Source organism: Chiloscyllium plagiosum, chromosome 7 (assembly GCF_004010195.1).
Source record: "Chiloscyllium plagiosum isolate BGI_BamShark_2017 chromosome 7, ASM401019v2, whole genome shotgun sequence".
Lineage (NCBI taxonomy): Eukaryota > Metazoa > Chordata > Chondrichthyes > Orectolobiformes > Hemiscylliidae > Chiloscyllium > Chiloscyllium plagiosum.
In genome coordinates, this window is record NC_057716.1 from 42,432,750 (window position 1) to 42,459,594 (window position 26,845).

Here is a 26,845-nt window from a genome sequence, read left to right on the forward strand (position 1 = left end):
TACGGAATGCTGATAGGGGAGGGGAGGGAAATATATGATAGGGGAGGGGAATCCCACACCTCCCCCCTCACTTCTCTCCAAGGCCCCAAAGGAAACTTCCATATCCGCCACAGATTCACCTGCACCTCCACCCACATCATCTACTGCATCCGCTGCAGCCGGTGTGGCCTCCTCTATATTGGGGAGACAGGCCGCCTACTTGCGGAGCGATTCAGAGAGCACCTCTGGGCCACCCGGGCGAACCAACCCAATCACCCTGTAGCACAGCATTTCCACTCCCCCTCCCACTCCACCGAGGATATGCAGGTCATTGGACTCATCCACCGCCAAACCACAACAACCCGCCGGTCGGAGGGGGAGCGTCTTATCTTCCGACTGGGAACCCTCCAACCGCAGGGGATGAACTTGGACTTCACCAGTTTCTTCATCCCCCTTCCCCCCACCTTGTCTCAGCCGGATCCCTCCAGCCCGGCACCGCCTTCCTGACCTGCAGTCGTCTTCTTGACCTCTCCGCCTCCATCCTACTCCGACCTATCACCCTCACCTTGACCTCTTTCCACCTATCACATTTCCAACGCCCCTCCTCCAAGTCCCTCCTCCCTACCTTTTATCTTCTCCTGCTGAACACTCTCTGCTCATTCCTGAAGAAGGGCCTGTGCCCGAAACGTCGAATCTCCTGTTCCCTGGATGCTGCCTGACCTGCTGTGCTGTTCCAGCAATAAAGTTTCATCTCTGAAGATGTTGATCAGGTAGTCTTCACAGTGCACTGAGACAAAGGCAGTAATATTTATGGATGAGTTTTCTTTTCTGTCAGATTCCAAGAGCTGCTCATTGGATGTTAGGCAAGGAACTTTCAAATCTTCATGCTGTAGCACCAACAACCAGATTCTTTCTCACAGAAGTCACTGCCCAAAACCCAATTCAAACTCTGACCACTCCTGGACTGACTAATAGTCTCCTCCAGTTCAACGTTCAACATTTGCCATCTGCTTGAGCATAAGCTTTTTCCATGCTTTCTGGAGTCAGTTCCCAGGCACTGTCCTCATTAATAGCCAAATTCTGCTCTTCTATGGTAACGAAGCATTTGCAGAACCTTTTGATCAGGAACCAACCAGCACTTAAGTTCCAGACCTGACCTCATTCATTAACAAAGCTTGTTTGGTCTGTTTTCCTTTTAACTTTTGTACTGTGGATTTAGATCATGTTATCTTTAACTCACAGTTCCCTGTCCACAGCAGCAAACCAAAATTGATAAAAAGAATGAAATAAAATAGTGAAAGTTTAGCAAGGGCTCTAACCTTCGGTACTATTTCTGGAATGTTATGTGGGCCAATAATTTTTCTATTATCCAGTGCCTCCAGCCATTTTCTTGATATCATGGGGAATAAATGGAATTGGCTAATGGCTGGTAACCAAAAATCTCTGAAGCAGGCGTATGTGGATAATCCACTTGGTGCTTCTGGCTGAAGATTGTTGCAAATACTGCAACCTTAACCTTTGCACTGATGTGCTGGTCACCCCAATCATGAGGATGCAAATATTTCTTCCAGTGACTTTACATTCTCTAAAACTTGTGTGAGTATTTGCAACGCTGATCAGTAAGTTTTTGCCAGTGGGACACCAAGTTATTAAGTATTTCAAAAAGGTGGAAACAATAGCATTCATAGCAAAGCTTCAATTCTATCCAGAATGTGTGGGCTTTCTCAAATTTTAGCTGGTTTGTTTTCAGGGAACAGTGAAGCCAAATGTTTTATTATCACAGATTTGATGTCTTCTTGCAGTGTTAACAAATTTCCAGTGAGTCATCCACTTTACATTTTGAACAATAGCTAACTGTGGTATTATTTCACTGCACAACTCAATAGGAGTCCTTGAATATATTGATATGAAGAGACACAGGAATTTATTTTGATCACTTATGTATTTATAGAGTCATAGAGATGTACAGCATGGAAACAGACCCTTCGGTTCAACCTGTCCATGCCGATCAGTTTTCCCAACCCAATCTAGTCCCACCTGCCAGCACCCGGCCCATATCCCTCCAAACCCTTCCTATTCGTATACCCATCCAAATGCCTCTTAAATGTTGCAATTGTACCAGCCTCCACCACTTCCTCTAGCAGATCTTTCCATACATGAACCACCCCCTGCATGAAAAAGTTGCCCCTTTGATCTCTTTTATATCATTCCCCTCTCACCCTAAACCTATGTATGCCCTTTAGTTCTGGTCTCCCCGACCCCAGGGAAAAGACTTTGTCTATTTATCCTATCCATGCCCCTCATAATTTTGTAAACCTCTATAAGATCATACCTCAGCCTCCAAGGCTCCAGGGAAAACGTTCATAAGAAGAGTTCATAATTTAGATAAACATTCAGATCTCACTGGCAATTTGAGAATTTGGATTCATATTTAAAATCTAGAAATTAAAAGCTGTTGGCAAAATTGTTATATTGTATTGTATTATATTATATTATATTATATTATATTATATTAACCTAACTGCTTCGCTCATGCCTTTTAAACGGAAGAAAGTCAGTTGTTCACATGGTCCAAGTAATTTAGGTATTTTGTAAATGCCCTCACTGTTGACTTAGCTGGTCACTGTGTTGCTAAAGTTGGACAATTAATATCAGGCTTACCAGTGATACTCAGATCCTGAAAATGAATTCAAAACAAAATGACATTTTACTAGTTAAGTCCAATTTTAAAAAATGAAAGATACAGGAAATGTATATTTCAGCTTCACAGAGAAAAATGGTTGTTAGAAATTCATGTGTGTCATAGGTTCGTTCTCTAGTACAGTTTTGTCTGCTGCTGCTGTCAGCAGTCGGAGTGTCTTCCCTTTACTTGAGCAATATTGTAGCTTGGACAGTAATGCTGTGAGGGCAAAGATTTCAGCATGTTGTCTCAGCAACTGTACAGGGAAAGAAACAGTTGAAGTGTTATAGTTCTGAAATGTTATCTATGTAAGCTTTTCACAAACTGATAGGTGAAACAAGGAGGCAAGGATATTCTTTGACTAGGTTGAAGACTGGGAGAGAATGTCTGATAGAACAACTAGTCCTCTCTGTCTATAAAAGGAATGGGGTTGGAACAAGTAAAGGAATGAGAGAAACATAAGTTGTACTTCGAGTAGGTGTACTCTGTTTGGCCAAAAGAGAGGGTGTTTGCGGCACAGTGGTAATGTCCCTACCTCTGAGTCAGAAAGTCCATGAGTCAGCAGGAACATGGATGGTACTTCACACCTGATGACGAGGTTTTTATCTGCCATGGGGAGGGAGCAGTGCTCCCATAAATCCAGTTTGTGCCTGACCTTAGCAATATGCTCCTCCCAAGTTTTTGCGCATGCCCTGGCCCCCTCAACCATGTTCCCAGCACCTTCAAATAACCTATCCTGATGTTGAGGGGGGAATAAAGGATTGGTTTACCCAGTTCCCAAAGGCCTTATTCTTACCTTGATTTACCTTGACATGCGAGACCAATTCGAACAGGTCACAGATGCTCCGAAGTCCGTGCACTGACAGCAGTAAAGAGCAAAGTAATTCATATACAGGGAAGCCTCCATTGCCTGGAAGAGTCACCCCTCTCAGACTCATATCCTTCCTGATGGACTTGGCAAAAGGTTCTATACAACAGACATACAAGGCCATAGAGATTTAGTAACCTTGCTTGACTCTAGATCAGATAGGGAAGCTTTCTAATTTCCACCTTTGATTGAGATTGCACTAACAATGTTGGTGTGGGGTGTAGGATGTAATTTGATGTTGTGATAGAGTTACATAATACACGGGAAGATAGTCTGTGCAAGAACAGTGTGACAGTCTCTCCTACAGGTACTGTCATTGGCAAATGCATCTGCAGCAGACAATATTATAAAAGAAGATTGCAAGAGTAGCTTTAGAAATTTTAAAGGTAAGAGAGGCAAGAGTTGGCATTGGACTACTGGAAAATGAGGCTGGAGAAGTAGTTATGGGAAACAAAGAAATGGCAGAGAAACTGAATAGATTCTTTGCATCACTCTTCATGGTGGAAGACACCATTAGCATCCCACGCTTCAAGTGAGTCGGGGCAGAGGTGAGTATAGTGGCCAACACTAAGGGTAAGCTGCTGGGAAAGTTGAATGGTCTGAAGGTGGATCAATCACTTGGACCGGAAGAACTACACCTCAGAGCTCTGAAAGTGATAGTTGAGATTGTAGAGGCATTGATGGTAATCTTTTCAGGATTCATTGGAGTCAGGGAGGGTCCCAGAGAACTTGAAAATGGCTAATGTAACCCTCCTGTTTAAGAGGGGAAGGAGGCAGAAGACAAAAATTATAGATGGGTTAGCCTGACCTCTTTGTTGGTAAGATTTTCGAGTGCACTATTAAGAATGAGAATGCGTGGTAAAATAGAGTTCAGTCAGCATGGCTTCATCAAGAGGAGGTTATGTCTGACAAATCTGTTGGAATTCTTCAAGATGGTAACAAGTAAGTAGTATAATAGGACAGCCAGTGGATGTGATCTATTTGGAATTCCAGAGGCCTTTGACAAGGTGTCATACAGGATGCTGCTAAATTGTATTTAGCAGTCCATGGTGTTAGGGGCAAGGTAATAGAGTCATGGAGATGTACAGCATTGAAACAGACCCTTTGGTCCAACCTGTTCATGCTGACCAGACATCCCAATCTAATCTAGTCGTATTTGCCAGCAAATGCCCCATATCCCTTTAAATCCTTCCTGATTATTATACCCACCTAGCTGCAATTGTACCAGCCTCCACCACTTCCTCAGGCAGCTCATTCCATACATGCGCCACCCTCTGCATGAAAAAAGTTGCCCCGTAGGTCTCTTTTATATCTTTCCCCTCTCACTCTAAAGCTATGCCCTCTTGTTCTGGACTCTCCCACCCCAGGGATGACTGTGTCTCTTTATCCTATTCATGCCCCTCATGATTTTATAAACTTTTATAAGGTCACCCCTCAGCCTCCGATGCTCCAGGGAAAACAGCCCTAGCCTTTTCAGGCTCTCCCTATAGTTCAAATCCTCCATCCTTATAAATCTTTTCTGAACCCTTTCAAGTTTCACAACATCCTTCTGATCGGAAGGAGACCAGAATTGCACGCAGTATTCCAAAAGTGGTCTAACCAATGTCCTGTACAGCCACAATATGATCTCCCAACTCCTATACTCAGTACTCTGACCAATAAAGGAAAGCATACCAAATGTTTTCCTCACTATCCTATCTACCTGCGACTCTACTTTCAAGGAGCTAGAACCTGCACTCCAAGGTCTTTGTTCAGCAACATTCCCTCATAACTTACCATCAAGTGTATAAATCCTGCTCTGATTTCCTTTTCCAAAATGCAGTACCTCGCATTTATCTAAATTAAACTCCATCTGCCACTCTTCAGCTCATTGGCCCATCTGATCAAGATCCCATTGTACTCTGAGGTAACCTTTTTCACTGTCCACTACACTTACACTTTTGCTGTCATCTGCACTCTTACTAACTATACTGCTTATGTTCACATCCAAATAATTTATATAAATGAGGAAAAGTAGTGGATGAGCACAGATCCTTGTGGTACTCCACTAGTCACAGGCCTCTCGAGTTGAAAAATGTGGTGCTGGAAAAACACAGCAGGCCAGGCAGCATCCGAGGAGCAGGAGAATCAACGTTTCGGGCATAAGCCCTTCTTCAGGAAGGCTTATCCCCGAAACATCGATTCTGTTGCTCCTCGGATGCTGCCTGGCCTGCTGTGTTTTTCCAGCTCCACATTTTTCAACTCTGGTCTCCAGCATCTGCAGTCCTCACTTTCTCCTACAGTCCTCTCGAGGTATGGCTAACTGGCAGAAGGCAGCGAGGAGGGATAAAGGGGTCTTTTTCAGGATAGTAGCCTGTGACTAATGAAGTTCAGCAGGGCTCAATATTGAGACCACAGCTATTCATATTATACATTAGCAATCTGGGCAAAGGAACTGAGGACATTCTTTCAAAGTATGCAGGTGTCACAAAGACAGGGGCAGATAGTGTTGAGGTGGCAGGGAGGCTGCAGATGGTCTTGGACAAGCTAGGAAAGTAGGCCCAGAAGTGGGAGATGGAATGCAGTGTGAGGAAGAAGGAAGGCATAGACTGTTTTCTAAAAACCTGAAGCCCAAATGAACTTGAGTTCTAGTTCAGAAGTCTTTTAATGTTAACATGCAGGTTAAGTTGGCAGTTAGGAAGGCAAATGTAAAGTTAGCATTCATTTCAAGAGAGCTAAAATACAAGAGCAGAAATATACTACTGAGCTGGTATAAAGCTCTGGTCAGAATTTGGAATTTTGAGAGCAGTTTTTGGCCCCATATCTAAGAAAGAAGGCACTAGTGTTGGAGAGGGTCCAGAGGAGAATGATAAGGATGAAGAGCTTGCCATATGACGATCAGTTGAGGACATTGGGTCTGTTCTCAGTATTTTGAAGGATGAGAGGGGATCTGATTAAAGTGAACAAAATAGTGAGCGGTCTGGATAGAGTGGACTAAGAACTGAGCGCACAGTGAAGGGAGGGGAGGAGAAACTTTTTCAGCCAGAGGGTGATGGCTGTGGAGGCCAAGTGGTGGAGTAGATTTAAGACCGAGAAATATAGTTTCTTGTTTGGCAAGAGGATCGAAGATTACAGGGAGAAAGCTGGAGAACAGCCTTGAGAAACATATCTGCCATGATCGAATGATGGAACAGACACATTGGGCCGAATGACCTCCTATACCTTATGGCCTTATGACAAGCAGGTCGGTGAGGATGAGATTAAGTGTTGGTTCCTTTGCCACCTGTCTCAGACTCTGTCTAGCAGCTATTTCCTTTGGGACTAGTTTAGCTTGTCAGTAGTCATGCTACTGAACTACTTGTAGTGATGGACGTATTGAGCTCATCCACCCAGAAATAGGATACCCATAAAAACCAGGTTTGGTTTTGTTGAATTGGGTACCTTCAGACGTCCTTCCAATTGGCAGAAAATTCAATTTGATATTGTATGTGTTCAATCTGTCATCAGAAAAATTGAAGCAATATGGTTACACTTTATGGAAAATTATGCTACTTCACTGCTGAGGAGCAATTCCTGGTACCTCTTATCTGGTGTGAATAGATTTGCACAGTAGTTATGTGTAGTTAGCGAGATGGCCTACAAGCAACAAGAGTTAACAAGAATTATGTGATATTCAGCCTCTATTAAGCTTAAAATAACCTAAAAGGGCTTCATTCCAAGATGAGTCTTGCATAGTTATTTTAATGTTCCTGAAAAGGTCAGAATTTTTTTTTAACCAATTTGTGGGCGGCACGGTGGCACAGTGGTTAGCACTGCTGCCTCACAGCGCCTGAGACCCGGGTTCAATTCCCGCCTCAGGCGACTGACTGTGTGGAGTTTGCACGTTCTCCCCGTGTCTGCGTGGGTTTCCTCCGGGTGCTCCGGTTTCCTCCCACAGTCCAAAAGATGTGCAGGGTCAGGTGAATTGGCCATGCTAAATTGCCCGTAGTGTTAGGTAAGGGGTAAATGTAGGGGTATGGGTGGGTTGCGCTTCGGCGGGTCGGTGTGGACTTGTTGGGCCGAAGGGCCTGTTTCCACACTGTAATGTAATCTAATCTAATGTGATGGTAACATAACCAGATTTAGTTGTGCTCCAATCTGTCAAAGTTAGTTGGCTAATCTAAGGTTTATGCTCCAGATCTAACTTTATAAATTTAATATTTTTGATATGGTGCTGACTCCATGTTTTATGTTGCAGAATTACAGACTCCTGACTCTTTTCTAGTTCTGAAACTATGGAGGCCACAAGCATGTTGCCCATACTGAAGAAAAGGCTAGCCTTTCTCTCAGGTACAGTATCATGTGTGTTACTTGAGAGTTGACATATTGAGTAGAGTTTCAAGAAAGATTGCTTTGTATTGTCATAATGAATTTGCTAACCTATAAGTTGATTGTTTCAAATGATGTTACTTTCTGATTGCCACTATGGTGTTTTGTCTTTGTAGTTTGAAAATTATTAATATTGGGTATACAACAGGCTAGGGTTATAAAGAAATTGTGAAATTTGTATGTTGTTAATGTCTTTATTGATCAGCATTTTCTTCTTAAAATTATCGTAGGTATGAAAAGTTTTGTTGCTATCATTGGAGGAAGATTAGTCCATGTAGACAGGCCAACAAGGGGCGAAGCCACATTAGATTTGGTACTGGGTAATGAGCCTGGCCAGGTGTTAGACTTGGAAGTAGGTGAGCACTTTGGTGATAGCGATCACAATTCTGTTATGTTTACTCTAGTGATAGAAAGGGATAGGTGTATACCACTGGGCAAGATTACAGCTGGGGAAAGGCAATTACGATGCGATTAGGCAAGATTTAGGAAGCATAGAATGGGGAAGGAAACTGCAGGGGATGGGTACATTAGAAATGTGGAGCTTATTCAAGGAAAAGCTCCTGTGTGTCTGAGATAAGTATGTACCTGTCAGGCAGGGAGGAAGCTGTAGAGCGCGGGAGCCGTGGTTTACGAAGGAAGTGGAATGTCTGGTCAAGAGGAAGAAGAAGGCTTATGTTAGGATGAGATGTGAAGGCTCAGTTAGGGTCCTTGAGGGTTACAAAGTAGCTAGGAAAGACCTACAGAGAGCTCAGAAGAGCCAGGAAGTTGTTGGCGGATAGGATCAGGGTAAACCCTAAGGCTTTCTATAGGCATTTAAGGAATAAAAGAATGATGAGAGTAAGATTGGGGCTAGTCAAGGATAGTAGTGGGAATTGTTTATGGAGTCAGAGGAGATAGGGGAAGCACTAAATGAATATTTTTCGAAGTATTCACTCTAGAAAATGACAGTGTTGGCGAGGAGAATACTGAGATACAGGCTACTAGACTAGGTGGGATTGAGGTTCACAAGGAAGAGTTATTAGAAATCCTGCAGAGTGTGAAAATAGATAATTCCCCTGGGCCAGATGGGATTTAGCCTAGGATCCTCTGGGAAGCTAGGGACAAGATTGCCAAGCCTTTGGCATTGATCTTTAAATCGTCATTGTCTTCAGGAATAGTGCCAGAAGACTTGAGGATAGCAAATGTGGTTCCCCTGTTCAAGAAGGGGAGTAGAGACAACCCTGGTAATTATAGACCAGTGAGTCTTACTTCAGTTGTTGGAAAAGGTTATAAGAGATAGGATTTATAATCATCTAGAAAAGAATAATTTGATTAGGGATAGTCAGCACGGTTTTGTGAAGGGTAGGTTGTGCCTCACAAACTTTATTGAGTTCTTTGAGAAGGTGACCAAACAGGTAGATGACAGTAAACCGGTTGATGTGGTGTATATGGATATTAGCAAGGCGTTCGATAAGGCTCCCCACAGTAGGCTATTGTACAAAATGCGGAGGAATGGGATTGTGGGAGATAGCAGTTTGGATCAGTAGTTGGCTTGCTGAAAGAAGACAGAGGGTGGTGGTTGATGGGAAATGTTCATCCTGGAGTCCAGTTACTAGTGGTGTATTGCAAGGGTCAGTGTTGGATCCACTGCTGATCGTCATTTTGTATAAACTACCTGGATGAGGGCATAGAAGGGTGGTTTAGTAAATTTGCAGATGACACTAAGGTCGGTGGAGTTGTGGATAGTGACGAAGGATGTTGTAGGTTACAGAGAGACACAGATAAGCTGCACAGCTGGGCTGAGAGGTGGCAAATGGAGTTTAATGTGGACAAGTGTGAGGTGATTCACTTTGGCCAGAGTAACCAGAATGCAACATACTGGGCTAGTGGTAAAATTTCTTGGTAGTGAAGATGAGCAGAGATCTCTCACTGTCCATGTACACAGATCCTTGAAAATTGCCACCCCCCAGGTTGACAGGGTTGTTAAGAAGGCACACAGTGTTTTAGCTTTTATTAATAGAGGGATCGAGTTCCAGAACCATGTGGTTATGCTGCAGCTGTACAAAACTCTGGTGCGGCCGCACTTGGAGTATTGTATACAGTTCTGGTCACTGCATTATAAGAAGGATGTGGAAGCTTTGGAAAGGGTGCAGAGGAGATTTACTAGGATGTTGCCTGGTATGGAGGGAAGGTCTTACGAGGAAAGGCTGAGGGACTTGAGGCTGTTTTCGTTAGAGAGAAGGTTGAGAGGTGACTTACTAGAGACATATAAGATAAGCAGAGGGTTAGATAGGATGGACAGGGAGAGCCTTTTTCCAAGTATGGTGACGGCGAGCGGGGGGGGGTATAGCTTTAAATTGAGGGGTGATAGATAGAGGACAGATGTCAGAGGTAGTTTCTTTACTCAGAGTAGGAAGGGTATGGAATGCTTTGCCTGCAAAGGTAGTAGGTTCGCCGACTTTAAGTACATTTAAGTTGTCATTGGACAAGCATATGGACGTACATGGAATAGTGTAGGTTAGATGGGCTTCAGATTGGTATGACAGGTCGGCGCAACATTGAGGGCCAAAGGGCCTGTACTGCGCTGTAATGTTCTATGTTTTAATCAGTCTAGTTGTGTCCACTATATGAGTTACAATTACAAATTCCAAGTAGGCAGTTTGTTCAACAGCCCAAAATTTGAAGCTGATGATGTCTGATTTTTTTTTCCCCAAATGAAAATATAATTACAGCACTAACCCACTTTTTTGTGTGACCATTTCTGGTTGGTAGTGGAAGATAAATGAGACTGAAATGACATAGCATCATGATATCTCACTTTCTGTAATTTTTTTTATGATTACCTATTAATATAATATTAACAGCTTTAACAGCGAAGAACAGATAGACAAAAGCTCTGTAGAACCTTTCATAAAATCTTAAGAATGGGTTTAGGAGTAGACCATTTGGTTCTTTGAGCTTGTCTTATCACTTTATAAGATTGTGACTGATTTGATTGTGGCCTTAATACAACTTTCCTGCCTGCCTCCATACCCTTGTCAATTAAATATTTATATAATTCTGCCTTGAATATATTCAGTGACTTGAACATAATCACACCACCTTCCCAGACTTTCTGTCAAGAAGAAACATCCTCCCTGCATCCACTGTGTCAAGTTGCCTTTGAATTTTTCATGTTTCAAGATGATAGTCACTCAATTTCCTGAACTCAATAGGATCCAAGTGTAACCCAACCAACCTTTTCCTCATAAGACAATCCTGTCGTCCTAAGAATCGGCTGAGTGAACTTTCTCTGAACTGATTCCAATGGACTTGCATCCTCCCTTAAGTAAGGAGGCCAAAACTGTACACACAATTCCAAAAGTCTTAAGAACTAACGCCTTCTTGAGGGCAGTTTGAAACTGACAACAAATGCTGACTAAGCCAATAACACCCACATCCATGAATGAATTTTAAAAAGAGAATATTTGATAATACCTGCAACTGTGCATGGGGACTGCTTAGGGAAAATGCATGCGCACAAGTTCAAGCATAGTAAATTGTCACAGAATTTACATGTGACATTGTATGCAAATACAGTACTGCAACTGCACTGGGAAATTGGGACAGGGGATGCAGACTGGGGAAGAGTGAGAATCTCCAGGAGTAATGAAGGAAGAGGGTCTAGAAGCCTGGGGACATGGTGGGGTATGAAAGGGGTGCCAAGGGGCCAGAAAGCCCTCTTTCCCCATCTTTTTCCTCTTTTCTTCTGCACTCCCCTGGCATTCTGTCCCTCCCTTAACTATTGCCCCACTCCCATTCCAACATGGATTTTGATCTCCCTCTGATCCCCATTCCCAATATTTTTCCCCTCTCTTTCTGTAACCTGATCTTTCCCCTGGGCTGTGTCCTCCCGAAACTTGTATGCATGTGTACTGTTGTTACCAAATGCAGCCTTAAAAAGAATGCTGAGGATGTCCATAACTACAGTAACACTTATCATCATTTATGTTCGATTCATTTGTCTTCTGAGAGAGATGAAATGTTAAAATGATGGTTCCTGTTGAAGATGTATTTCTGATTAACCATAGCTTTTCAGTGAATGATCTTGAGATCAAGTTGCTTGAGATGAAAAAAGGGTGGTCAATAAGCTAATTTTTTGGGCGTGTGTTTTGGACCATACCAATCTCATTGCAGAACAGGGAACATCGCTTTGCAGCAGATTTCATTTAAAATATGGTGTACTGACTAAAAGAGATTAAACTGCTTGTTAGCTGAAGAATTCCTGACAGTCACTTCGATCTCTGAAATAGCCAAACTGAGGACGGGGAGAGAGTGTGGGAGAGTGAGTGAGAGAGAGAGAGATCTAGATCCATGACTCTGGTATTTAAGGATGTTAGGAGACTTCTAATCTGAGGTGACTGTACTTAAAATGCTACTTTTGCTTGACTTAAATTGGAGTGTTGGTTGGAGGAGGAGCTCCTGATTCTTATTTGAAGTTTGGGAGTGAAAGTCAAATGGGTGTGGAAGGAAATTTGAGCAACAAGTTCAGTTTAAAGTAAAGCATTTGCATACACTCTGTTTTTAATGTATTTAACGTAACTAGCCATTTAAGATATTGTAATAATGAATGTTTGTCCTATTTTGAATTAATCTGTGAACCCCAGGGCTTAATCATTTTAATAAATGCCTAAGTTTTTGGATTCTAAGCAAAGTCTAAATAAGCACACTGCTAACCTCGAGAGGTGATAACAGTTGGTTGTCTTTTCAGGATTGTCATTGTTGATAACATGATTATTAGGAATAGACATACCTTTCTCAGTCTTTATGTATTTTCTATCCCTAACTTTAGATTTTGCAGGTTAACATGAACATTCTTGTCTATAAATTAATTTGATAGGACAACTTTAAACCTGTCAAACATGATGAATTGGAATGCCCTTTTATTATTTTGCACTGACTTTGAAAAAGTGCGGTTATCACCAAGTCTTCTGTGGTTTTTGTAGGAAATCTCTTGATAATCAGCAAACTGCAAGCAACAGTCTTGATTGTTGATTTGTTTTTCACAAGGCCAAAATGTAATCTGAGTAAAGTTGTTTTTGCAGTGTACAGATTACATTTTTGTTTATAAATCTCCTGTATAAAAGATTTTAATTTTGATTTGACTCAACATTACTTTAAAATGTAATCTGATTTAATGTTCCCAGATGTATGAAGTACTTGTCTCTTGTTTACTTTTTGCAGAATAAAGTTAGATCTGAATCTGTATAGAAAAGTTGAATGGCATTGAAAATGAAGTTTATAATCTCTCTCCTACTGGAGCTGGTTTTGGTTACAATTTGGTGTTAATTTTATTTCAGCTTCATTTTAGTGTTGAAAGGACAGATCCACTATTGCTGATGAAGTCATCAGACTGGGTCATTGAATCCTTGATACAGTTCTCTGTGTGGAGTAAGATCAGAAAACTGTGTTTTGCTAGGTAAAGGTTGCTTCGCATGCTTCCTATATGATTTCCGTGTGCCAGTTAGCTCAGTTGACTGGATGACTGGTTTGCATTGCAGAGTGATGGCATAAGGGTGGGTTGAATTCCCACACGGCTGAGGTTACTATGAAGAACAGTCCTTCTCAACCTCTTTCCCCTTGCCTGAAGCATGATGACACTCAGGCTAAACCACCATCAGTCATCTATCTGTAATGAAAGAGCAGCCATATTGTCTGGTCCTTTTTTACGTGATTGCTGAAGCCGATCTCTAATTTATTATCATCCAGTCACCAAGGCCCACTTATGTTTCAATTTCCCATTTCTACACCCTACTATGTCACTGTTTAAATTTCATTCCTTTAGAGTGTGGAAGTACCAGCCACAGCTTAGAAGATAATTTAAGAGCAGTTTTTTATCAGCACATTACTAAGGTCCTATATTGTGCTCTTGTAGATATCCACTTCCTTGGATTGAAGTCTTAGATTTATCTGTTCTTCTCCTGTCCCTTTTTCCAGTTTTGCATTCTTTTTATGCTTTGAGATCTCTTATTTTTCTCTGAGTTCCTTTTATTCTTGTGCCAAGCAAATACCCTTAATAATTTTAACCTCTACCAAACTTCTAACGACTCTTTCTGTTAGCTTTCCAGGAACTCGAGCAAAAAAGGAGTTTCAGGCAATGACAGGGATGTGATTTTTAAGGAGGGCCTTAAAGAAGATTTTAGAAGGGAGGTGCAGTGAGCATAGATTGTAAAGGAATTGGTTGCTGGGGAATGGAGTTAGTGGCAAGAGAATACCAATTCATTGCAATGTGAAGGTGCTTTAGTTGAATATGCAAACAAATAATTGCTTACTTGCTGTGTTGAAGGAAGGTAACTGTCTTGTGTTTTTAATATTAGTAACCGACAGCAAGAGCATCTCTAAATACATAAAAAGGAGGAGGGAAGCTAAATTGAAAATGGCCCTCTTAGAGAATGAAGCTGACAAAATAATAATTGGGAACCAGGAAATAGCAGTGGGATTGAATAACTACTTTGCCTCAGTAGAAGACACTGACACCATTCCAAGTATTAGGAAAAGTACTCAGGAAATTAATGAGGCTAAAGACTGATTGTTTGGTTCCCCAAGTTCATTGGATGCATTCTAGGTTATTAAAGGACGTAGCTGTAAAGATCATGGATGCACTGGTAGTAATCTTCTAGGAATCCTTGATTTTCCATTTCTCTTTCTACAATCTGTCAGTGTAATACCCTTATTTAAATAGGGAACAAAAGGCCAGCTTTGGTTGTTAGGAACGTGTTACAACTATTATAAAGGATCTACTGGAAGAGTATTTAAAAATGTGTAATATGATCAAGCAAAGTCAGCATGGCTCACAAAGGCAAAATCATGCCTGATAAATTTACTAGAATTCTTTCAGGTAATAAACAGATCAAATAAAAGAGAATCCGTGAATGTAACATATTTGAATTTTTGGATGGTGTTTGTTTGATAAGGTACCACGCATTAGGCTACTTAAGAAGAAAGCTATCTGTGGTGTTAGAGATAGCCAATCCTCTATTCGTGCTAATAATACTATCTAATAGAAGACAGAGAGTTAGGATTAGGGCGGGGTGGTGCAGTGTCAGGATGGCAACCTGTAACTAATGGTGCCACACAGATAACTTTCTTCCCTTTTCTCTTCTGAAAACACCTCTGTCCTATTTACTGCACACTCACCTGCAGCAACCAGTGCAAGGAACTCTTGGACAACTTTGGATTTTTTCAACTGTAATGATAATCAGCTGTGTTTGCCACATCCCTTTCTTCCACTAGCTGACCTGCCTAACTTTATTTAATGCTGTTCCCTATCCTAACCCTGATTTTGTTTTTTATTATCTTTCTGTCATTTTACTCTTGTCTCCTCATGCCCTATTCCCTTGATCCTATTTTCACAAAATGCTGATGACACAACATTCTGTTTTGTCCCTCCTGTTAACTAATGTAGTAAATGTTCTCTCTCTGCCACACACGAGCCTACTGAATAAAATAAGAACCCGTGGTCTTGGGGTAAGTACGTTAGCATGGATAGAGTAACTGGTTGAATTGAAGCGTCTTTTTCTTTGCTGTATGACTCTATGACACATGGGGGCGACATGGTGGTTTGGTGGTTAGCACTGCTGCCTCAGTGTGAAGGACCTTGGGCTTAATTCTACCCTTGGTAACCATCTATGTGGATTTTGCACATTCTTCCTATGAATGTGTGGGTTTACTCCAAGTGCTCTGGTTTCCTCCCGTAGTCCAACGATGTGTAGGTTAGGTGGATTGGCCATGCTAAATTGCCAATAGTTTCTAGGGATGTGCAGGTGAGGTGATTTAGCCGTGGGAAATGCAAGAATACAGGGATGGGGTCTGGGTGGGATGCTGTTTGGAGAGTCAGTGTGGACTTGATGGACCACACAGACTGCTTTCACACTGTAGTGATTTTATGATTCTATAACTCTATAATTGGAGTAAAAGGGGGAATGTTCAAGATGGCAACCTTAAATTCGTGGAGTACCAGAGGGATCAGTGCTCGGGTCATGACTTTATGTGTATATGTGTATGGTTGAGGTACGTGAATATACCTGTGGGAAGTTTGCAGGCAATACAAATAGGTGGGAAGGCAAATAGTGAAGATGACACAGATGATCTACCGAGGTATATAGATAGGTTAAGTGAGTGGACTAAACCTTGTCAGGTGGAAAATAATGTTGGAAAATGTGAGGTTGTGCACTTCAGACGAATAGAGGAGCTGAATGTTATTAAATGAAATAAAGACTGCAGCACACAGGGTTTTGGGGCTCGTATGTAAATCACAAGAAGTTAGTGTCCAAATTTAGCTGTTAATAAGAAAGGCAAATGGAATGTTGTCCTTTACTTCAAAGGGAATGGAATATAAAAGTAGAGCAACCTTGTTAAAACTGCAAAGCACTTGTGAGACCATAGCTACAATACTGTGTAACTCTACCCCCCTTTTACTTCCCTCCTTGTCCTGTCTGAAGCGTCTATAGCCTGGAACATTTAGTTGCCAATCATCATGCCCTTCCTTCAACCAAGTCTCTGTGATTGCAATAACGTCATACTCCCAGGCACCAATCCAAGCCCTAAATTCATCTTTCTTACACACTATACTCCTTAGATTAAAGTAGATGCATTTCAGGCCACTACTTCTTTTGCGTTCCTCTGCTCTCTGCCTACTCTTTCCTTTATTAATGCTATCTTCATGATTTTTACAGTCACCAGTCTCCACCTTGCTGCCTACTTGTTTTATCTTGTGATTCCCAGTCCCCTGCCACATTAGTTTAAAACCTCCCAACAGCAGTAGCAAAACTCCCCTAAGGACATTGGTTCTGGTCTGGTTTAGATGTAGACCGTCCATTTTGTAATAGTCCCACCTTCCCCAGAACCGGTCCCAATGTCCAACAAATCTGAATCCCTCCCTCCTACACCACCCCTCAAGCTACGTGTTCATCTTGCCTATTTTTTCATTTCTACGCTGGCTAGCACGTGGCAATGGTAGTAATCCCAAGATCACTACCTTTGAGGTCCTCCTCTTTAACTTCTCTCCTAGCTCCCTGAATTCTTCTTTCAGGACCTCCTCTCATTTTCTACTTAGATCATTGGTGCCTATATGCACTAAGACAACTGGCTATTCACCTTCCCCTTTTAGAATGCTTTGCAGCCGATCGGTGATATCCCTGACCCGAGCACCTGGGAGGCAACATACCATCAGTGAGTCCTGTTTTCGGCCACAGAACCACCTATCTACTCCCCGTACAATAGAATCTCCTATGACTATGGCTCTACGAGTCTTTTTCATGCTCTTCTGAACAGCAGTGCCCACCATGATCTTGACAACTGCTGCTCTCTCCTGGTGAGCCATCTCCCCCCACAGTATCCAAAACGGTATACCTGTTTTGGAGGGAGATGACCGCAGGGGACACCTGCACTGCCTTCCTTTTCTTTTTCTGTGTTTTGATCATCCATTCATTGTCTCACTCAGCAATTCTAACTTGCGGTGTGACCAGTTCACGAAACGAGCTATCCACGACCTCCTCAGCATCGCGGATGCTGTACAGTGAGTCCAGCTGCAGCTCCAAAGCCATCATGCGGTCAAACAAGAGCTGCAGCTGGACACACTTCTTGCAAGTGTAAGAGTCAGGAACGTCAGACACATTTCTGAGCTCCCACATCAAGCAAAAGGCACATGCTATAGGTCTGAGGTCCCCTGCCATTGTAAGCTTAACTTTATATGAACTAACTAAAACCAAACGAGGCGCTTAAATATATGAAAAGGAAAGATAAAAAAATAAAAACCCTACCTTACAGAGTCTTTTTCTTCCGGTTAGAGGAGGGGGGCAGGAGGGAGATACTACACGTATAGTATCTCTGGTTTAGCCACTGCCCAAATATAAATTAAGTCCTTACCTTCCCGGCAGCCCTCGCTTAACCTCAACTACTCTCCTCGCCACTCTGTCAAAATGGAGGTACGACTCCCGAGGTGGGAGGACATAATCTCAAGGGGTTATCCACTTAATTTGGATGAGGTGGAATTTCTTCTGAGCATAATGAATCTATGGAATTCCTTAGCAGAAAAAGCTGGAGAAATTGGGTTGTTATGTATATTCAAGGCTGAGTTGAATGTGGTTTTAATCAGGAATGGAGTTGAAGATTATAGGGAACAGGTAGGAAAATGCAGATGAGGATAATACAATCAACCACAATCTCATTGAATGGTGGAGCAAACTTGGTGAGCCGAATGGCGTACTTCTTTTGTGCCCTCTGGTCCTGTGATATTCAAAAGCAGAATTTTATGGACCCCTGCTGGTCAATTGCAGGTTTTGTTGGGCATAAAATTCACTGGGTGAATTTCCTGTCATTTTGGTTTCTGAATGTAGGTTTGCTCACTGAACTGGAAGGTTCATTTCCAGACGTTTCGTTACCCTACTAGGTAACCTCTTCAGTGGTCCTCAGGCGAAGCAATGCTGAAAATTCCTGCTTTCTATTTATATATCTGGGTTTCTTTGGTTTGGTGATGTTATTTCCTGTGGTGAAGTCACTTCCTTTTCCTTTTCTCGGGTGGTAGATGGGGTCAAACTTGATATAGTTTCAAGTCAGAATGGTATGCAGCTTGGAGGGGAACTTGCAGGTATCTGTGTTCTGACGGTATCTGCTGCTTATGCCCTTTTAGATGGTATAGGTCGCAGGTTGGTAGCTGCATTTTAGCAGCATTGCTGAACTATTGCAGAATATCTTGCAGATGGTCCACACCGTTGTCATTATGCATCAGTGGTGAAGGGAATGCATGTTGATGGTAGTGGATGTGCTGCTAATTAAGTGAGCTACTTTGTCTTCGATGGTGTCAAGCCTCTTGAGCATTATTGGACTGCATTCATCTCGGCAGGAGGAGTGAGATCTAACATTCTTCAGGCTTCTGCTTTGTAGATGGTGGACGGGCACAGGAGGTGAGTTACCATAGTATTCTCAGCTTTTGACCTGCTCTTGTAGCCACAGAATGTATATGACTGATCAAGTTCTGTTTCTAATCAATCGTAAACTTCAGAATAATATTAGTGGTAGATTTATTGATACTAAATGAGTATTTTGCATCAGTATTTACTGTGGAAAAGGATCTGGAAAATATAGACTGTAGGGAAATAGATGGTGACATCTTGCAAAATGTCCAGATTACAGAGGAGGAAGTGCTGGATGTCTTGAAACGGGTAAAGGTGGATAAATCCCCAGGACCTGATCAGGTGTACCCGGGAACTCTGTGGGAAGCTAGAGAAGTGATTGCTGGGCTTCTTGCTGAGATATTTGTATCATCAATAGTCACAGGTAAGGTGCCGGAAGACTGGAAGTTGGCAAACGTGGTGCAACTCTTTAAGAAGGGCGGTAAGGACAAGCCAGGGAATTATAGACTAGTGAGCCTGACCACGGTGATGGGCAAGTTGTTGGAGGGAATCCTGAGGGACAGGATGTACATGTATTTGGAAAGGCAAGGACTGATTAGGGATGGTCAACATGGCTTTGTGCGTGGGAAATCATGTCTCACAAACTTGGTTGAGTTTTTTGAAGAAGTAACAAAGAAGATTGATGAGGGCAGAGCAGTAGATGTGTTCTATATGGACTTCAGTAAGGCGTTCGACAAGGTTCCTTCCCCATGGGAGACTGGTTAGCAATGTTAGATCTCACGGAATACAGGGAGAACTAGCCATTTGGATACAGAACTGGCTCAAAGGTAGAAGACAGAGGGTGGTGGTGGAGGGTTGTTTTTCAGACTGGAGGCCTGTGACCAGTGGAGTGCCACAAGTATCAGTGCTGTGTCCTCTACTTTTTGTCATTTACATAAATGATTTGGATGCGAGCATAAGAGGTACAATTAGTAAGTTTTCAGATGATACAAATATTGGAGGTGTCATGGATAGCGAGAGGGTTACCTCAGATTACAACAGGATCTGGACCAGATGGGCCAATGTTCTGAGAAGTGGCAGATGGAGTTTAATTCAGATAAATGTGAGGTGCTGCATTTTGGGAAAGCAAATATTAGCAGGACTTATAGTCTTAATGGTAAGGTCCTAGGGAGTGTTGCTGAACAAAGAGACCTTGGAGTGCAGGTTCATAGCTCCTTGAAAGTGGAGTCACAGGTAGATAAGGTAGTGAAGGCGGCGTTTGGTATGCTTTCGTTTATTGGGCAGATTATTGAGTACAGGAGTCGGGAGGTCATGTTGCAGCTATACAGGACATTATGCCACTGTTGGAATATTGCGTGCAGTTCTGGTCTCCTTCCTATCGGGAAGATGTTGTGAATCGTGAAAGGGTTCAGAAATGATTTACAAGGATGTTGCCAGGGTTGGAGGATTTGAGCTATAGAGAGAGAGGCTGAACAGGCTGGGGCTGTTTTCCCTGGAGTGTCGGAGGCTGAGGGGTGGCCTTTATAGAGATTTACAAAATTATGAGGGGCATGGATAAGGTAAATAGGCAAAGTCTTTTCCCTGGGGTCGGGGAGTCCAGAACTAGAGGGCATAGGGTTAGGGTGAGAGGGGAAAGATATAAAAGAGACCTGAGGGGCAACTTTTTCACGCAGAGGGTGGTACGTGCATGGAATGAGCTGCCAGAGGATGTGGTGGAGGCTGGTACAATTGCAACTTTTAAGAGGCATTTAGATGGGTATATGAATAAGAAGGGTTTGGATGGAAATGGGCCGGGTGCTGGCAGGTGGGACTAGATTGGGTTGGGATATCTGGTCGGCATGGATGGGTTGGACCGAATGGTCTATTTCCATGCTGTACATCTCTATGACTCTATATCATTGAATGTCGAGGAGTGATAGTTAGATTCTCTCATTGGAGACAATCATTGACTAGTACTTGTGTGGCACAGTGACTTGTCACTTATCAACCTTATCTGGACACTTCACTTATCAATTAGTGGTGCTGAAAGAGCACAGCAGTTCAGTTAGCATCCAAGGAGCAACGAAATCGACTTTTCGGGCAAAAGCCCTTCATCAGGAATAAAGGCAGAGAGCCTGCAGCGTGGAGAGATAAGCTAGAGGAGGGTGGGGGTGGGGAGAAAGTAGCATAGCGTACAATAGGTGAGTGGGGGAGGGGATGAAGGTGATAGGTCAGGGAGGAGAGGGTGGAGTGGATAAGTGGAAAAGGAGATAGGCAGGTTGGACAACTTCATCACCTTCCCCACTCACCTATTGTACTCTATGCTACTTTCTCCCCACCCCCACCCTCCTCTAGCTTATCTCTCCACGCATCAGGCTCTCTGCCTTTATTCCTGATGAAGGGCTTTTGCCCAAAACGTCGATTTCGCTGCTCCTTGGATGCTGCCTGAACTGCTGTGCTCTTCCAGTACCACTAATCCAGAATCTGGTTTCCAGCATCTGCAGTCATTGTTTTTACCTCTTTTTACTTCACTTATCAAGATGGTTCATGTGTGGTATGAACATCCTGAGGAAGTGGTGGGTGTGGGTACAATTACAGCGTTTAAAAGACATTTGGATTGGTACATGGATAGGAAAGGTTTTGAAGGATATGGGCCAGGAGCAGGCAGGTGGGACTAGTTTACTTTGGGATTATGTTCGGCGTGGAAAGGTTGGTCCAAATGATCTGTTTCCATGCTGTATTACTCAATGTCTCTGTGTGCTTGAAATGCCATAGCATACTAGGTTGTGGGCCAAGTGGTGGAAAATGTGATTAGAATAGATAGATGGTTGATAACCAGCCCAGACATGATGGTTTAAAAAGCCCTTTTCTGTGCTGTGTAAACTCTTACTTCCTGTAACCCGAGCCTGCAGTTGCCCGGGTCCTGGTACCTATGAACCTTTTTCTATCTGAAGTACAGCAGAGATGCTGAACGTCGTGCAATTATCATTGACCATCGACACATCTGACCTTATGATGGAAAGAAGGTCAGTGATAAAGCAGTTGAAGATGGTTGGACCTACTTTGAGGAATTCCTGCAGTGATGGCCTCGGGCTGACATGCTGGACCTCCAACAAACATTGCCACCTTCCTTTGTGCAGTGTGACTGTCCAGTAGAAGCTTTTACCCTGATTCCCATTGACTCAAGTTTTGCTGAGGCCTCTTGATGCCACATGTGGTTACATGCACCTTTTTGATTCCCAAGGCAGTCACTCACTGATTCTCAGCATTTTTTTTGTCAACTTTTGGACCAAGGCTACAATGAGGTCAGGAGCTAAGTACCCTTGGTGGAATCTAAATTAAACATCAGCAGATTATTCCTTTTGTATGTTCAACCTGATATGTTGATGGATCCCTTCCATCCCTCTGCTGACAATGGAGAGTAGGCTGATTGGCTGATGGTTTGACCCTTTTGGATTTTTCCTGCTTTTTGTGCCTCGGACCAATTTTCCATGTAAACATTTGCATACCTGAGTATTATTTCTAATGAGTCTGACCAGCCAATGGGACAGGATATGCCTATGTTTTTGAAATGGCAGTGGTAGTGTCTGAGACATTGTATGCAAGTTATGATTCTGAGAGTATGACTGTGACAGGCTGATGCTTAACTAGTCTTTGGGATAACTGTCTCAATTTTGGCACAAGCCCACAAATTAGGAAGGAACACATCACAGTGTCGACATGACTGTGTTTACACTTATTTCAGATGCCTAGGTCAGTGCCATGTCGACCGAGTTCCCAAATTGAACTAGTAACAGCTGCCTGCATTTGGCTGAAATCCCTCCAAATCTTTCCTATTCGTGTACTTATCCAAGTGTCTTTTAAACATTGCAACTGTACCTGCATCCACCACTTCCTTCGGCAGTTCATTTCATATATGAACCACTCTCTGTGCAAAAATGTTGTCCATCTTTTTTCAATCTTTCTCTTCTAACCTTAAAACATGTCCCCTAGTTTTGAACTCCCCCACCTTGGGGCCAAGACCTTTGCTGTTCACCTTATCTATGCCCTTCATGATTTTATAAATCTCTATAAGATCGCCCCTCAACCTCCTATGCTCCAGTGAAACAAGTACCAGCCTATTCACTTCTTTTTAAACTCAAACCCTCCTTTCCTGGCAACATCCTGGTAAACCTTTACTGAACCCTCTCCAGTTTGATAACATCCTTCCATTAACAGGGTGACCAGAACTGCACACAGTACTCCAGAAGAGTCTCACCAATGTCTTGTACAACTTCAATATGACGTCCCAACTCAATATTGAAAGGTCTGAGCAAGAAGGCAAGCGTGCTAAATATCTTCTTAACCACCCTGTGATGCAAGCTTCAAAGAATTAAATACCTGAACCCCTAGGACTCTTTGTTCTACAACACTACCAAGACCCCTACCATTAGTTGTATAAGTCCTGCCCTTGTTTGTTGTATCACAATGCAATACCTTGCATTAATCCAAGTTAAACTCCATCTGCCACTCTTCAGCCCGTTGACACAGTTGATAAAGATCTCTTTCTAATCTCAAATAACCTTCTTCACTTGTCAGCTATACAGTACCATTAATTTTGGTGTCATCTGCATACTTGCTAACCATGCCTCCTGTATTCTCATCAAAATTATTTATATAAATGACAATCCAATGTGAACCCAGTACCAATCTCTGTGCAATCCTGCTGGTCACAGGCCTCCAGTCCAAAAACAACCCTCTACGACCACCTTCTGTCCCCTGCTGTAAGGTTTTGTATTCAATTGGCAAGCTCGCAGTAATGCTTATGTGAAGCATCCTGGAACATTTCATTACACTAAAGGCACTAAGTTGATTACACATTGATAGACTATGCTACCGTGTGCTGATTGAAAATATTTCTGTTTGTTCTGGTGGAGAATTTGTTAATAATTTGATAAAATGGGATAAATTTAGAGCAACTCCATTCCCAGTGGAAGTATTTCTATATGGGAGATACTAATCTTCAAGATAAAGTGATAAGTTTAGAAACAAAAAGAGAATACGTGTGGACATGAATATCAGATCAGCTGTGATTCTACTGAATGGTGGTGCAGGCTCACTCCAGTTCCTGTTTCTTGTGGTCTTATGCTTTCCAGCGCTTGACTTATAGCGACTATGACATTTCAAGATCTTATCCAGTACTTTTAAAGGTTGTGAGGTTTCCTGGCTTTCCAGATTCCCACCAGACCAGGCAGTGCATTCCAGATTCCCACCATGCTCTGGTGAAAAAAGCTTTTCTTAAACCCCATCTAAACCTGCCTTTCACCTTAAAATTGTGACCCCCTTTGATATTGAGCCTTCACCTAAGAGGGACACCTGCTTTCTGTCCTCTGTGCTGCTAATAATCTTATATTCCTTGGGCCCTATCAGCCTTCTTTGTGCCAAAGAAAACAGCCTGAGCTTATCCAGCCTCTCTTCATAGTTAAACTGCTCCATCCTGGCAATATCTTGGCGAATCTTCTCTGTGCCTACTCCAGAAGAGTTGGTGACCAGAACCGCAAACAACCACATATTGCACCCTTAACTCACCTAATTACCTATAATACTTGCTTCGAAAACTTTTTGTTCCATTGTTATAATATGTTTTTTTGATTGATTTACAATCGTAATTTGCTGGCAAAACTTATTTCCTTTTTTAGGTGGCAAAGACAGAAGAAGTGGCCTTATCCTGACAATCCCATTATGTTCAGAGCAAACAAACATGGATGAGCTAAGTGTCACTTTGGATTACTTGCTCAGCATTCCAAGGTGATTTTTCTTTCATGTATTCTAGCTGTGTTTAAAAGAAAATGCTATTATGTTTGTACAAATTTTTGTTTAATCTACATATTTGTGTCACTAATTGCAAATAAGTTTGCTTAGTCAGGTGAGCGTGGAGATTATTTTGTGATAAGTCACATGTCTCGTGAAATGCATTTTTTAAATTATCGCAAGTTTCACAGTATGAGCACTGTGAAATGAATTGAACTGTGGGAACTTTCTTGTGATAAATGGTTTGCTTGTGTTTAATCAAGGGCTGATGATAGTTATTCAGCAGAGACCCAATATTTTATCCTTATTCATCCTGTTAACCTTTCTTGCATATTTGTCAATCGTACATGGGTTTTTGCTATTGAAATTTCAAACTAAATTGCAAGCAGACTTTTGAATTCTTTGTTACAAAGAAAACTCAATTTTTACTTCAAATATACTTCTGTGTTTATGTCCAGAGACACACACAATTGGCAACTAAAGCAAATGTGTGGCATAAAATATTGTGGAAAATTGTGTGTTAATGAAAGAAATATGCAATTATCCTGATCCCAAATTTCTTTCATCATTAGCCCCTGTCTGTTGACCTCTCATCTCACTTCATGTTAGAATTGTGTCTCCAAGCTATAAAGCTATGAATTTGTTGTAATTAAGCTGGTCAGAATTTTTTTTTTTTATGAACCTATTTTTCTAATCAACCTGTTCAGAAATGTTGTTATACCCCTCTGGAACAGGTAGAACTTGAACCCAGGCCTTTCTGATCCAGGGGAAGACTGCTGATAAGTAATGTAGCTATCATCTTCCAAGACAGCCACAGCTCTTGGCTGGTGCTTCAGATAACTGGGAGGGAATCCAGCTTTGGTACAACTGGCAAATATCACTTTGATACAATAGTGCTGCCAACTGGTCAAGCTTACTCAATGTGGCATGCATCCTGTGAATCCCTGTATGTAGTTCTTGTGTGCACTTGAAGTGTTGCATACAGTTGTCCATGAAGTAAGCCACATCCACACAATGGAGGAATTTGTGGACTTGAGCCTTGAGTTATGATCGCACAAGTGTTGGCTAGATTCTTGACTGAGCATTCTATCAGGAAACCTTAACATGTGGAAGCATATCTGTTGTTGCTCGTCAAAATGCAGAACCTCATGTGAACCTTTTTAACTGTGCCCAGCTCTGCAGAATTGTGTTCATCCATCTGGGGACTTTCCTACATTTCTAAAGAAGATGGCTGAGGAGATTGCAGAGGCATTGATGGATACAATGTGGGAAAATGTGAGGCTGTGAACTTTGGTAGGAAGTATAGAGGTTGAAACTGTTTTTAAACAGGAAATCTGAAGCACAAAAGGGACGTGGGAGACCTAGTTCACAAGTTTCTTCAGGTTCTGTTGGCAATTAAGAAAGCAAATGCAAAGTTACCATTCAATTCTAGAGGGCTAAAATACAAAAGCAAAAAATTATTATTAAGGCTGTGTAAGGCTTAGAATATTGTGAGCAGTTTTTGGCCCCACTTGTAAGGAAGAATGTGCTGTGTTGGAGAGGTTCCAGAGGAAGTTTGCAAGAATTATCTTGGGGATAAATGTATGTCATATGAGGAGCAGTTGAGGACTTTGGATCTGCACATGATGGAGTTTAGAAGAATGAGAGGCAATGATTGATTGAAAATTAAGAATACTCAGAGGCCTGGATAGAGTGGACATGAAGAGGGTTGCTGTGGACATGTTGGGCCAAATGGCCTGTTTCCACACTGTAGGGATTCTATGATTCTATCCTTCCACTGGCAGGAGAGACTAGGACTTGAGGGCAAAGGTTCAGCATCTAAAGACTCCCTTTAGAACTGAAATGGGGAGGAATTTCTTCAGAGCATGGTTTATCTGTGGAACTCATTGTCATGGGGGGCTGTGAGGTCAAGTCATTGAGACTTGACAGGTTCATGTTGGTAATGGGATCGAGGGTTATAGGGAGAAGGCAGGAGAATGGAGTTGAGAAACATATCAGATATGAGTGAATGGCAGTGCAGACTGACAGTGGCAAATGGCCTAATTCTGCTCAATGTCTCATGGTCTTATGGTGTGCAAGTAACTAGTCAACAGCAAAGAACTGAAAGGAATTGGAAGAAACCAAAAGAAAATATCCCTTCAACTCCTGAGGTCCAGACTGGCATGAGTGAACCAGTTCCCAGATTTTCTTTTCCTCTTTCCACCTTAATATGCATGTCTTGTCTGTCTCTGTGTATCTGCTTGTGAAGGAGGGAATTTAAAAAGTGTGAAGTTTAAATTATAGAGAGTTGTAAGTTCCAATTCATATATGCTAGTCTACATTGGTTAAAGG

General features: G+C 42.2%; 1 protein-coding gene across 9 annotated transcripts in view; it reads left to right on the forward strand.

The window, feature by feature from the left end:
• Positions 1-26,845, forward strand: part of sestd1 (SEC14 and spectrin domains 1) — a 165,695-nt gene that overhangs the window by 51,846 nt on the left and 87,004 nt on the right. For all 9 annotated transcript variants that reach the window (XM_043693498.1, XM_043693497.1, XM_043693501.1 and 6 more), the window contains 2 exons: positions 7,744-7,835; positions 24,403-24,511. In XM_043693498.1, the coding sequence (XP_043549433.1) occupies positions 7,781-7,835; positions 24,403-24,511 (164 nt within the window). In that variant the 5' untranslated portion in view covers positions 7,744-7,780. The remainder of the gene's footprint in view (positions 1-7,743; positions 7,836-24,402; positions 24,512-26,845) is intronic.